General features: G+C 41.6%; 1 protein-coding gene across 4 annotated transcripts in view; it reads right to left on the bottom strand.

The window, feature by feature from the left end:
- TNRC6C (trinucleotide repeat containing adaptor 6C) overlaps positions 1 to 14,498 on the bottom strand; it is a 98,488-nt gene that overhangs the window by 33,349 nt on the left and 50,641 nt on the right. For all 4 annotated transcript variants that reach the window (XM_046674873.1, XM_046674877.1, XM_046674875.1 and 1 more), the window contains exons 5-7: positions 5,785 to 6,000; positions 3,861 to 4,027; positions 745 to 825 (exon numbers count right to left, since the gene is read on the bottom strand). In XM_046674873.1, the coding sequence (XP_046530829.1) occupies positions 745 to 825; positions 3,861 to 4,027; positions 5,785 to 6,000 (464 nt within the window). The remainder of the gene's footprint in view (positions 1 to 744; positions 826 to 3,860; positions 4,028 to 5,784; positions 6,001 to 14,498) is intronic.

The raw sequence follows: 14,498 nt of genomic DNA, 5'->3' as shown, positions 1-14,498 counted from the left end.
GTTGGCCCACCCAGGCCAGGCGCCCTGCCCAGTGTCAGAGGACCTGCGCCCAATGGGAAATATGGTGTTCCCTCCTCTAGACTGGCAACATTTTGGACTCACTCTTTAGGGACATCCACAGTAATCAAAAGGTAAATACTCATTTGAATAAGGATTTGGAAAGAAGACATTTGAAGGGAATACATGGCAGATATAGGCAATATCCCTCACTATCGGACCTCTTGCCATTCCTTCTTAGGAACTGGACAGATGGTGATAAATTTTCAGAGGAATACCCTGTGATTTCAAACTCTCCCTAACAGATCTGATTGAAACTCAGCAAAGTTTAGCTCAGGATCTTTCTCTGGACACGAAGCTTTAGTACTTTATACCAATTTTTCTCTTGCAATCTTTGTTAATCTACTGCATAAACTAAGGAAAACTTACTTCTAATTACGAATTAAAAGAAAATATAAAACTGTATAAAACAAAGAAAATTAAAAATCACACAGCATTTTTTATTCTAGGAAAAGGCTCTCACATCTTTCCCAATAGAAATGATGTGGGTCTTTGCTGTAGTTCAAAGCAATGGTCCCTACACAGAAGTGCCCAGGTGAAAGGGGAATTTACGAGTTAGGTTATGTCAACAGTCTCATCCCTCAAAAGTCTTCCTTCCTCGTTACACATGATAACGTGGACAGGACACAACGGGGCCATGCACAGCAGGACACACGGTGGGTAGCAGTAAAACAGGACAGCAGTCACCGGGAAGCCCATGTCTGTGAGTTGTCTGATGAGCCGGTTCATGATCCAGGCCTCGTCCTGCTTGCCAGACGTTTTCACGCCCTAGAGTGAAGTGTGGGCAGGGGAAAGTCCATGAGTCACATTTTAATGCATTTCTTCTAGAAATGCGAGAGGCTTAGAATTCATGGTGACTTATAGGTCACAGAACCTTTCTGTATTAATGTGGAATAGTGCTGGACTCCAGCAAGTCCTTGACAGGGCTTGGTGCCTAGTACTACGGAACGCTTCAGGGGACATCTGTAGGTTGGCATATGCGTGTAATTTATGGACTTGAAAAAGCAAGATAATTACTTCCCTTCCCCAGAGGATGAATTTAGTTCATCACAGTATGTACTACACTTCCATTATCAAATAATCGTAGTAAGAGCTCCCTTGAACATGGTCCTATGCTAATAAGTTTGTGAAGTTTACTAAAAATTACATGGTTTTTGCCCTTTTATAAGCTTTATTCTAAAAAAATGAAAAAATACAGGGGTTCATTCCAACAGAATGAAAAGGCAACAAGAAGAAAGGAACAAAAAATCTGTTAATTTCTTAAGTATTTGTTGCTTACAGCCCTTTGGGTGAGAAAAAGTAACTGGGAAAGTGCCAGTGAGGGAGAAAGGAGAGGTCAGCTTCAGAAAGAAAGCAGCAGAGCAGAGGAGGGAGGCGGGAGTGCGGCAGCAGGGCTGGGGCAAGACGGGAGCCCTGCTCTCAGCGTTCCCTCCCGTTCTACAATTACAAAGACTAACGCTGCATTAATACAATGTAAAAACCCTCCTCTAAAAATATTCCTTATAGTGCTTTTCGAAATCGAGCCTGCCATAACGACAGAACAGAGCCTACGGGCCAATATTAAACTAACGGGCCTTCTCTCCTTGAGGAAGCAGCTCATTTGGGGACCATGTTCATCATCACTCTGCTACCAGAGCCAGATTTGCCAAGAAGATACAATATTTTACCAATTTGGTATTTCTTGTCCCATCATTAACCGGGTTATTTGCCAGCCCAATTGTAAAAAGACTTCTTTTTGAGGTCTGTAATCACTCCTACTCCTTACGAAGAGAGCCCTGGTTTTTGCTTCTGGGTTCTGCTTACCGCTATTTGAATAATTTTTTAAACTAAATATTTTTGAACAGATAATACATTCATACGATCGGAATGCAGAAAAAAGGCATACACAAAAGCATCTTCTTCCCACCATCCCCTATCCACTTAGTTCTTGTGTTTTCTAAGAGGAAAACTCTTTGGAGTTTCTTGTTTATCCTTCCCAAGAATCTTTTAACTCTACAGAAGCCATTAGGAATGACGCATTTTTTTCTTCTGTTCCCCCTGCCCCTCCAAAGTGGTGGTGTACTACACATATTTTTCTGTACCTTGCCTGTTCATTCAATCATATATTTTGGTGATCCCGTCATACAATATGTATAGAACTTCTTTTAAAAAATCTGTTTAGCTTTCCATAATACGAATGTGCCATAATTTAACTAGTTACTCCATGAATGCACATAGAAGTGATTCTCATTTTTTTACTACAAAAATGCTAAAATAGAAAACTGTGTACAAATGCCGTTTGCTATACCCATGACAAGTGGCAATGCTGTGTCACAGTGTGGATGCAGCTGTAATTTTGATAGATAACGTCACACTGCCGTTTGGTTATCCTAATTTATAGTCCTACCAGCAACGTATGAGAGTGTTGGTTTTCTCACAGCTTTGCGAACAGAGCGTGCTTATTAAACTTAATGGATTTCTGTTGCTCTGAGAGATGAAAAACGGCATCTCTTGGTATTGTTTTAAATTGAATTGTCTTTCCATAAGTCAAGTTGAATATCCTTTCATAGGTTTATGAGCTATTTGTATTCCTTTTCTATGGATCATTTTTTTGCTCATTTTTCTATTGTGTTATTGGTTAATTTTTTAAAAATACCAGTTTCTAGGACTTTTTTTAATGTATCAGGGAGATCAGCCCTCTCTATGGCACGAGTTACAAATACTTCTTCCAGTTTGTTATTTGTCTTTTGACTTTGATTATGATATTTTCTGTCATGTGTAGTTTTTATGCTTATCTACTCAAGTTTATAAGTCTTTCATTTTATGGCTTTTAGATTTTGGTCATAGTTAGAAAGCCCTCTCCCACTCCAAGATTGTTTTAAAAATTAACATTTTTATATTTTTATTTTTCACATTTAAATTTATGATCTACTTGGAGTTTGTCTTGGTGCACATGAGTTATGGATCTCGCTTAATTTTTTCCAGACGGCTGCCCATTTGTTTCAAGACTACTTAATGGTCTACCTCAGGAGTTCTCAGACTTTTTGGTCTCAGGCCCCCATTACTCTCTTTTAAAGACTGAGGATCCCAAAAAACTTTTGTTTATATTGGTTCTATCTATTGATATTTACTGTACTAGAAATTAAAACTGAGAAATTAAGAAACATTTATTAATTTCTTTGCAAATAACAATAACAAATCCATTATATGTTAACATAAATAACATTTTTTTAATGGAAAATAATTATATTTTCTTTTTTTTAAGATTGGCACCTGAGCTAACAACTATTGCCAATCTTTTTTTTTTCTTGCTTTTTTCTCCCCAAATCCCCCCAGTATATAGTTGTGTATTTTTTTTCAGTTGTGGGTCCTTCTAGTTGTGGCATGTGGGATGCTGCCTTGATGTGGCCTGACAAGTGGTGCCATGTCTGAGCCCAGGGTCCGAACCGGTGGAACCCTGGGCTGCCGAAGCAGAGCACGAGAACTTAACCACTCGGCCACGGGGCTGGCCCCTATATTTTCTAAAACAAAAATTTTTAGCAAGAGTGGCACTGTTATGCATGCTTGCAAAACTCTTTACCATCTGGCTTCACAGAAGCAGCTGATTCTCGCGTCTGTCTCTGTATTCGTTTGCTATGACATTGATTCGCGTATTCTCTGGTAAACTCTGCCTTACGCTTAGGAGAGAGCCCCCTCTGCAAGGATCCTTGGAGCACTCTGAGAACCTTGGTCTCTCACCATTACTCGGAGACACCACCGTTCAACTGGCTGGGTTTTAAGCACCAGTGACTCTTAGAGCTGCTTTTCTTTGGCATCACACACACCTTTTGGAGTCCTTTTTTGGAGGCGTTCCCCCAGGAACTGCAGGAGGAGGTGCTTTCTTGGGAAGCAGCATTGTTCCACATGCTCCCTTCTTCCTCTTCCCACTGACCAGTACCGAGGTTCATGTCATCCCCACCACTGCCCCAGCCTTCTTGCATAGATTTTGAAGCTAGAAAGAGAGTGAACATGAACCTATCAAATTCACCATTCGTAAAGTAGACAACGCTGCACTACCATGTCATTTAGGGGGAGGGAGGACAAAAGGGGTGTACTGTAATCTACCTTTCTACTACTTCATTTTCTCTCAGATCTAAGAATTGAATTTCTCCCACTAGACACATAATTATGTATGTATGTATTTTTTCTTGAAACTCCAGCTATTTGTTATAGTCGGCGCTGTTCTAAACTTCCTTAACTAACTATAGATCATTCTGAAGCATGGATATTCTAAAAATAAATCCTGGGGGCTACAGCAGAAGGTGGCACTCTCTACATGGTATGAAATGGCCAGTAAGATGCAGAGTCCTGAAAAACATCACTGTCCCCCACGTGGTTTTTAATCACCACTTGATCCCAACCTGCCACAATAAGCCATGGGGACCAGCGCTCTTCCAGCATGCCCTGGGGATCCCGAGAAACGCGGCAGGTCTGCAGTTGGGCCCAAGAGTCTGTGTTTCTGACAAGCTCCTAGGAGAGGCTCCCAGAATAACAGGATAGAGACACCTGAGGCCTTAGGCAGACAGAGCTACAAGCTGAATACTGAGTTTCAATTTCAGGATATTATTTTTTCTCCTTTCTTAAAATATAAGGTGATTTTTGGTGTAAAATTTACCCCAAATTTTCACTCCCTGGGAGAACTTGAAGAAGGCCAAAGATTAGGTGATAGTACAGTTAGCAGGAGTCTCTAAGACGATGAAGGTATGTTGCTTACAAGGTGGACAGCCATATAATTGGGCCTCCAAGGACAAATTACAAAAACAAATATATCACCTCAAAATGGCAAGTGAATCTAAATACCCAGAAGCTCCCTTATCCTTTAGATTTGTAACAAAAAGTAGTATGAATGGAATAAGTAATCCAGTAGAATGGTGGATATACAGAGCATACCATCCAGTGCTAGCAAAGTAACAAAATACAAAACCAATAAAGTTGCATTTTCAGATCTAAGACATTTAATGATGTCCAAAGAATATACGAAACTTCTGCAGCTACGTGAACGATTAACTTTAACATCAGACTAAATCAGCAACCTTACACTCACACTAAGGTCTTAAGCATCATACTGCAAAACACCCACAAATGACAGAATTCTACTTGCTAAACATGATCTGGACATTTATGAGAATATATACCTTATATGTGTACGTATTAAACTTTCAGATAATGGGAGGAAAATGCAGCACAATTTTTCTTTCATTTTTTCAAAAGAAAGAAAAAGAAAAAAACCTGGAGTATTCAAAGCAGAATTTTGTTTACAAGATGAAAGCAAGGCAAGAAGTGTCAGACGGCTGTGAAGTAATATGTTTTCAAAACCTAATCTCGAGAAGGAAAAATAGCATGCTGTATCCAGCTTGCTCCGTGAGACAGCAAGTTCAGACTGCTTCAAGTGGCAGGTAGGAGAATACTGCTGAACAAGTGGATGCTACTAATAGTGTGAAGCCGATATGCTAGATTGTTCAGGTTCTTGTATTAATTTTTTTCAAAAAAGGAGAGCATGAATTTCTATTAAAATCTCCTTTGTGTTCATGTGTCAGACATGGCAAATATTTCTTTATAGTCTTGGTTTAATGTTAGTCTTAAAGTGAAAATAAAATGAGGAAAGTGTTCTAAAAAATTAATTCTTAAAATTCAGTGAAAAGTATCCTTCTAAATAAAATACTGACACTTCTAAACTGCCAATACAGGGCACGCAGAATGCTGGCTCACCTGGTTTGCACAGGGCTGGGGCGGCAGCGGGAGCCCCGGCTCTTCCGAATGTCACCGCTGGCTCAGCAGGCTGATCCCCCCAACCGCTGCCACTGCTCGGCGGCTTGCCCCACGCTGCCGTGCCGTTGTCAACCAGGGTGGAAGGGGAGGAGGGCTCTCCCCAAGAGCTCTCAGGCTTGGAATGAACATTAGGCATTTCTCCCCAGCCTGAGGACACTGAAAAGGGTACCAAGGGAGAGACAACATCGTAAAAGCGAAACAGAGAAAGTAAAAATGGTAATTTCAAGTTCAAAATAATTTTGAGATAATGTATCTTCAGCAGGGCTTTTAGTAGAAAGTGAAAAGGAGACAACATTAAATCCAATTTGTTTAGTTTTTTTTTCCCTTCTTCTTCTCCCCAAAGCCACCCAGTACATAGTTGTATATTCTAGTTGTGAGTGCCTCTGGTTGTGGCATGTGGGACGCCATCTCATCATGGCCTGATGAGCGGTGCCATGTCCTCGCCCAGGATCCGAACCAGCAAAACCCTGGGGCACTGAAGCAGAGTGTGCGAACTTAATCGCTCAGCCACGGGGCCAGCCCGTTCAGCTTTTTAAAGTTGTAATTTTCTCATTCCTGACCCTTACTCACTTAAAACTGAAAGTCCGTTAAAGATGATTAAATTCACAGTATTTGCAACATATTAGGGTTTAAAAGATGAGTTTAAAACTAACGTTTAAGAAGTAGCTTTTTTACTTCTGGTATTACATGTAACGACCTAAAGAAATTTTATGGCACATTATTCTCTTACGAGAAAAATTTACAAGTTGCAAATATATACTGAAAAATTATTCTTATCTTTGACCAACCATCAAAGGCACAAATCTGGGCAAAGAAATGAGAAGATGGCAGATTAAACAGGTACAGATAAAGTAATAACTAGAGAACTCAGACATTTCCCAGGTACCATCTCATGAGCTGAGAAAGAGGCGAGGCATTTGCCTTAAAAGATGGGAACAGGGCTGGCCTGGTGGCGTAGTGGGTGGGTTCGTGCACTCTGCTTCGGCGGCCTGGGGTTTGAGGATTCGGATCCTGGGCATGGACCCGTGCACTGCTTATGGAGCCATGCCGTGGCAGATGTCTCACATATAAAATAGAGGAAGATGGGCATGGATGTTAGCTCAGGGCCAATCTTTCTCAGCAAAAGGAGGAGGATTGGCAACAGATGTTAGCTCAGAGCTAATCTTCCCAGAAACAAAACAAAACAGAAAAAAGCAAGGGTGGCTCCCACAGGCACACTGACTGCAAGGGTTTTTCAAAAATTCTTCCTTCTTCCTCTGCCCAGTCCTGTTGCCATAGCATCCTGATCGGGAACTGGCACCTGATAAGGGTACAAATGAAACTAAATAAGGGTACCTAATGAATCCAGAAGGTTATGGCATCCATACCTAGAAGCACAGAAGTTGTCATGGGACCATGCAACAATAAGGATCTCCCCACTCTCTTGTAAGAAAAACACTTTATGTTACATATGTAAACTTCATTTTTCCCAATCAGCCACATTCTGACCATTTTTGGTGAGAAAGACTGCGCCTAAGCTAACATCTGTTGCCAATCTTCCCTTCTTATTTTCCCCTCTCTCCCCAAAGCCCCAGTATATAGTTGTATATCCTAGTTGCAAGTCATTCTAGTTCATCTATGTGGGATGCTGCCACAGCATGGCTTGATGAGTGGTGAATAGGTCTGCACCCAGGATCCAAACTGGTGAACCCTGGGCTGCTGAAGTGGAGTGCACAAACTTAACCACTACGCCACTGGGCCAGCCCTCCACATTCCGATCATTTTGCTTCTGCCTATAAGCTCACTTGACACTTGATAGTCATATTGCTAACTCGTATCAGTTGTAATGTTCATATATATACAGTTTCTCACAGATAGAAATGAGAATGTTTTAAATACTGAAGAACAGAAGGCATAAAATGAAAATAACCATAGATTTTAAATTATTTGGTTGCAATACAGATATTATGATCTCAATTATAAAATTTATTTTCTGACTAAAAATAACATGAAATAAGTTCTTTGATGCTCTCTATTCTAACAAGATGCAATAATACTGAGGTGACAAAAGGACATGCAACTTATGAATTACTTAAATTACAAGTTCTATGCTGAGCCATCTATTATGTAAATCACAACAGGGAAGTTAGCTCCAACCAGTTATTGTCGACAACTCCTAACTGTAATATTACCTAAAATTACACAGAAAACAATAATGTATACTGGGAGAAGTACTTTCACAAACTGAAGGTATGAAATTAAATCTGGAACATTAACATAGCTGATAAAAATAATGAATGTTTTTGGAAGATAAAACAACTTGGGTGTTACCAAAGGCCCATCAGCTGTAAAAACACTGACTGATTGCAGGTAATTAAGTAATGAATTCACCTGAAATTTGTCATCCTTATATTTCCATCTCTCTGAAAGGCAATACTATAAATTATTTAACTAAGTCAAAACTAAGAATAAATATTAAGACTTTGGTAATTATAATTAATTGATTTTTATAAAGAGTTTTTAATTCCTGTTAAAGCAGCAGAAACATCTACAGAGTATTTTTATATAGAAGGCAAATGATTTGTAAGGAGCATGTTTCAAAATCTTAGAAATAAATGGACGAATAATTGCTTACTCAAAAATCAAGAAAACAATATTTCCATTTTAAGTTGATCTCTGGCAAGAAAATAATTTACTTACAATGCCGAACTAACATATACATCAGAATGTGTGTACTGCTGGACACACGGAAGGCTCTATGAGAGATGCTGAAACTCAGGCAGACTAGACATTTTTGATGCAAAGCAAATACTTTCAGTAGCCAGAAAATAATTTTAAATACATACTACTAAAATCAATAATCCTCCGTGTTTAGTGCTTATTGCTGGAGTGAATCTGGTATTGTTTTTGTAAATAATTTTATAGAGGTTCCCTTAAAGTTGGGCTTAAAGAGGCAGAACAAATTTCTGCCTTACATTTAAAACATTGATATTAAAATTCCAAAAGCAGTCCTTCAAATACTACCGCTTTTGGGAAAATCTTTCTGCACCGTGGGGTTCAGGAATCGTCATCTCCCTTCTTCAATTGAACAAATACAGTGTTGGGAATAAAACAATAATAGTAATGAAATGCCACCAGAACATGTAGTTTTCATTCAATTTTAAATATACATTCTTCATCACTCTATCAGAATGAAGAAAACAAAGTGTCTACTGGTGTACACCCAGAAGACTGGATAAAAATGAACACGAAGCAGATAGAAGGCCAGGAAACACAACCGCGGGCAGGAGAATCTTCACCCGCCGTAAGGATTCTCATCTTAAGCACCCCCGAGAGTCAAGCTGGGAGCTGGCATTGGTCCTTCCGGGAAGCAAGAAGTCAGGGCTAGCCTGTTCCACGGCTGCTACTTGGACAGTGGCCTAAGCATGACAGGCAGTTCATTTCGGGGGGGGGAAGAAAGGTTCAGTTAAAAAGTGGCCAACTATAATCAAGTGAAGGAAAGAGAAAGAGAAAGGACTAAAAATTCAGTTGACTAAGGATTTGAGTGCTTGCCATGTGTTCTGCAGTTTTAGGTACTGACTTAAATATTAATGTGATGGGACTTTGCTCACCTCAATGGCCTTTAAACATAATGTTAATTTATTATAATGCCTTCTTGGCCACTAGCTCAGAGAGGGACAGCATAATTGGTCCATAATTGGACAGCTGCAGCAACAATTAATTTTTCATATTTGAAATCAAGACAGGTACTTATAAAGTGAAGCTTATAAAGAAGAGTTTGCTCACCCAAACGGCAAAGTATCCTATCTTTCAGAATGCCTTGTCTTGTAGCATTTATTTCACACTTTGTTACAAATTCAGGGGACTCTATTTGAGGCTTACAGACAGGGGTTCTTTTCAAAAACGGGCCAGGTGACCTTGAGCTGCACGGCGACCTCTTAGAGGAATTTCTTTTTTTTTTTTTTTTAAAGATTTTATTTTTTTCCTTTTTCTCCCCAAAGCCCCCCGGTACATAGTTGTATATTCTTCGTTGTGGGTCCTTCTAGTTGTGGCATGTGGGACGCTGCCTCAGCGTGGTTTGATGAGCAGTGCCATGTCCGTGCCCAAGATTCGAACCAACGAAACACTGGACCGCCTGCAGCGGAGCGCGCGAACTTAACCACTCCGCCACGGGGCCAGCCCCTAAAGGAGCTTCTTTTGCCTGCTTTACTGGGACATTACAGAGGGCAGGTATTACAAACAGAAAAAAAAATCTTATTTAGCTTTTATTTTACTGCATTAAAACAGATTTTAAATGTGCTCTTTTTTATTGATATGTAGGGGGCCAAACCGTACTTTTACCTGTCTTATTCAGCTTGAATTGAAGGCACCTGAAGTGAAAATGTTCATGTGTGCACCCATGACTTACACTGACAGGGATCGCCTCCTCCCTCTTTAGCAGGACTTCTGATTCCCTGCTCCTCCTCCAACTCCAGACCCACTTACCAAGCCCCTCAAAACATAGGAAAGGAAAAACACCATAACCAAACCCAAACTCAAGAAAAATCCTATGTCCACAAAAAGCACAGATTGCTCAGATCGGTCCTCTCTTAGCAACTACTGCGGGCTGCTTAAATCAGACTCAGGCTGGCTGGAGAGGCCGGTGAGACTCATTTCGGAAGCAGCAGCGTGAAGAGCTGAGCTCTCACAGCGGCTTGCCGATTCACTTCATCCGCAGGTGACTCTACTTTTTGGTAATATTTTGACACGAACGGACGACAAAGGAGGAGGTGAGCTTCCAGGACAGTGAGTCCTGCAGGAAGGACCACATTCTCCAGCTTCTGCTCTTGAGGAGACTTAGGGAAACGACATACATGTTTTATCCACCTAGGCAGAGGATTCCTAATCCCAATTTTTTCCAAGTTTTAGTTCAGTGAATGGATGACATGCCACTTCCACGATTAGCGTAAGGATCTCGGCCTTTGTTATAATATTTGTGCCAGAAAACTACGACATAAATATAATGTCACTAGATTAAATGCCCAAACGCAAAGTAAAGCTTGCCTCTGGCTGAAGCCTTCTCTCCCTTGCATGAGACAACTACAGTGATTATCGGACAGCTGAAGTGCTTGGAGATGGCTAGACATTCCTGAGGAGCTGAGGAGGACAGGTAGTAAAATGGATTAAAAAAACTCTGGAATAAGGGGCTGGCACCGTGGCCGAGTGGTTGAGTTCGCGCGCTCCGCTGCAGGCGGTCCAGTGTTTCGTTGGTTCGAATCCTGGGCACGGACATGGCACTGCTCATCAAACCACGCTGAGGCAGCGTCCCACATGCCACAACTAGAAGGACCCACAACGAAGAATATACAACTATGTACTGGGGGCTTTGGGGAGAAAAAGGAAAAAAATAAAATCTTAAAAAAAAAGCAACTCTGGAATAAGATCCACATTAGTAGTATACTTCTGGTTTTCTGACTGGCAGATGGTACTATTATTTCACTTTCACCCCCTGTTGGAAGACACAACCCCAGGGAAGACTTCACGAACCCGCTACGTCACTGGTTTAGCTTGGACCAAGTCCATGGCCTTCATATCTGACTCCAAATTAACTGTACAGTGACCTCTCTGCCCCCACCCTCATCCCCTTCAAATCATCTGAACGTTTTGGTGAAACCTGACAGAGTTGGGAGATGAAAGAAGCCACCTCTGGAGGTTCTCCCTCAATCTCATCGTCAGATTCCGAGTCTACTGTGAGGCTCTGTTATTCATCTAAAGTTTTAATTAATATTCAATGTTCTCCTGTGTCCGCAAACTGATTTCTAAGTGTCCCAGAATATTCATTTCTAAGTGCACTAGATAATCAGGCTGCTAAGTATTTTTAGGATCTGCTTTTATTCACTCACAAACGTAAGTCAATGCTTTGCTTGCACTTTCTCACTTTTGGCCACATCTCCACTAGTTGTCAAAAAAACAGACTGGTTCTTCAGTGACTTAGTAGCACCTTGCTACAGCAAGGGACAGGCTAGCAGGTCTTGCACATTTGGCTCAATTCACACTAGGTCACCGGGGCAACGTCAAAGAGGAGGGACTGCCCGGGCCAGCCTACACAACTCAGCCCTCTCCGTTAACTACAACCTCATGAGTCCTTCTCAGGCAGCTTACCGTCTCTAATCAACAGACAGGCAGCTCTAGATTATCACTATGTTCCACCTCCAGAATGGGTTTGAACCAGATCCAAATAATCCAGTTTATGAAACTACACTGCATTTCCTAAATTAATATCAGTTTTCCTCAGGCTCATCAGAAAACTAATTAATATCAATACAACTAGGATGACACAAACATGATTGTCCCTTAGCTTTTACTTCTATAAAACTGGACACATGAGGGCCAGGCCGGTGGTGCAGTGGTTAGTTTGCAAGTTCTGCTTTGATGGCCCGGGGTTCGCTGGTTTGGATCCTGGGTGCAGGCATGGCACCGCTTGGCAAGCCATGCTGTGGCAGGCGTCCCACATATAAAGTAGAGGAAGATGGGCACAGATGTTAGCTCAGGGCTAATCTTCCTCAAAAACACAAACAAACAAAAAAAAACCTGGACACATGAAAAAACATGTAGTTGAGAAACCATATTTTGTAACAGAGATCAATACCCTTAAATGGTAATGATCCACAACTTAAAAAACAACTTAAAACCCAAACTCTGAGATAAGTGAAAATCTTGTAAAATCAGCATAGGTGAATAGCAAAATTGCAGAATGCTTGTAAAAGACCAACTGTGTAAATAGCAGGAACTTCAGATACTCACCAGGTGTACCACTCGGTTTGGAGCAGAGAATTCCTTTCTATTTATGAAAACCAGTCTGGGTAAGTATTCAAGCTACTAGCTCACTCACAGCCCAGCGGGTGCTGTTACTACTGCTCCCATCACTGATCAGGGCTGCCCAGCTAGCACAACGCCCACAAGGAGGGCCAAGGGCTGACATTTGTGATAACGAATGCAGAGGACCAAACGGAACCAGTGCGTTGTGACTGCTACGAAGGGAACCGGTGTGAAGGCCTGACTGTCCCTTCCACCGGCTCAAAGACTCGCTTGCGCTAAGAAGCTGGGCAAGCGATAGGCATAGAGCACCTGGGATCACTGAGGGTGATGAACTCTGCTCTCACTGCACAAGGACGCTTGGCTCAGGCCTGAGATTTGAATATCACACGTAATGTAGGGCAGGGATAATGCCTCAGTGCAGCTACTTTGTGTCATGAGAGAAAAAGAGACTAATAATGAAAAAATCACTCAGTAACCCCATCATACGTTGTGCAATACACTCGACCTAGTTTCTGCATAGGGGCTTAGTGCACAGAAAAAATCTGTCTAACTTCTTGTTTGTCTCTGTTCAGTGGTAAAACAAAATCCACCACTGCTTCTCCACTACCAGACGACTACAGAGACCACACACGTGCCTAAGGCCCAGGGGCTGGAGGGAAGAAGAGGACATGGTAACGCAGGTGATGGAGCACAGTGTCCTTCCTCTACGTTAGGTGATAACAAGTGCAATTTGCTAAAGAAAAAGTTATCTATAATATTCATATAAAAAAGAACGACGTGGGCCCTTCTAACTAAACAGGAACGCGCTTATCCAGGGACAAGTCCCAGTAAGAGCAGATTCTAAGGATAACATATCAAAGAGGAAAAAAATCACAAATGCAACGTGGTGCCAATCTCTGTGGGGTGTCATGGATGTAATATTTTAGAAACAGTACCAGGCAAGCTACACATCACTCATCTGAGACCGTGCCACCTCGTCACCACATGCGTGCCCTCAGTAAGCTACTTCATCTCCCAGGTTTCACCTGTAAAATGAGGCCCGAGGGCGAAGGATTACAGAAGACGCGTGACGAGAGGCTGCACGTGCTCACCCAGCACTGTCAGCCCACACTTAGTGCCAGGACCCCACGCAAGCAAAAGGGTACACTTTCCCAGAAGATGAGCAGGAGAAGGAGGGGACTCCAGCTGTGACCCATGAGGACAGTCGTGGGTGGGTGGCACCTGATAGCTACTTGTAACTATTAACTCTTCTCAGAGAACTTTGTGCATACGGTTACTACAATGCTAATCACACCACTAAATTTTATATTACTGGCCTCTCCCACTGGACCATACCATGTCTTATTGTCTATATCCCTTCATTTTTGGCATTAATTACCTCTTTCTTCTTGCTTCCTCTCTTTCCCTCAAGTACTTTACAAAATTTAAGTGCCTAGAAATGTCAGTCATATATTAGTAAAAAAGCAGGAATCACAAATTCAAATACCTCAGGGAACCAGCCAGTTAACGTACACAGGCCTGTAAACATGGAAGAAGAGCGAGAACACAGGCTTGGTGATCAATGGCTACTGCTCAAAAGCCTCAATGCTGGGACACAACATGGGGTGGTGGGGAGTGTGGCAAACTGGAAAGCAAAGGCCCTATCGAGGTAGCCACTCGAGTTGATTGCTGCCATGCGAATGCAATGTGTCAGACCATCCAGGTTTCCAAAAGAAGCTAGAAATCTAGAACTTTATATAAAACATTTTCATTACAAAACATTTATTCACATGAAAAATGTGGGCCAAAAGGCACATCTGTGGGACCAGGTACAGCCCAAGGACCATCAGGTTTTTACCTTTGGTTTGGTGACAGTGAAGTGTATGTAGAGGCTGAAA

The sequence above is a fragment of the Equus quagga genome, chromosome 11 (genome assembly GCF_021613505.1).
Source record: "Equus quagga isolate Etosha38 chromosome 11, UCLA_HA_Equagga_1.0, whole genome shotgun sequence".
NCBI lineage: Eukaryota > Metazoa > Chordata > Mammalia > Perissodactyla > Equidae > Equus > Equus quagga.
The sequence above is the reverse complement of the archived record's forward strand: the minus strand, read 5'-3'. Positions and strand labels throughout refer to the sequence as shown.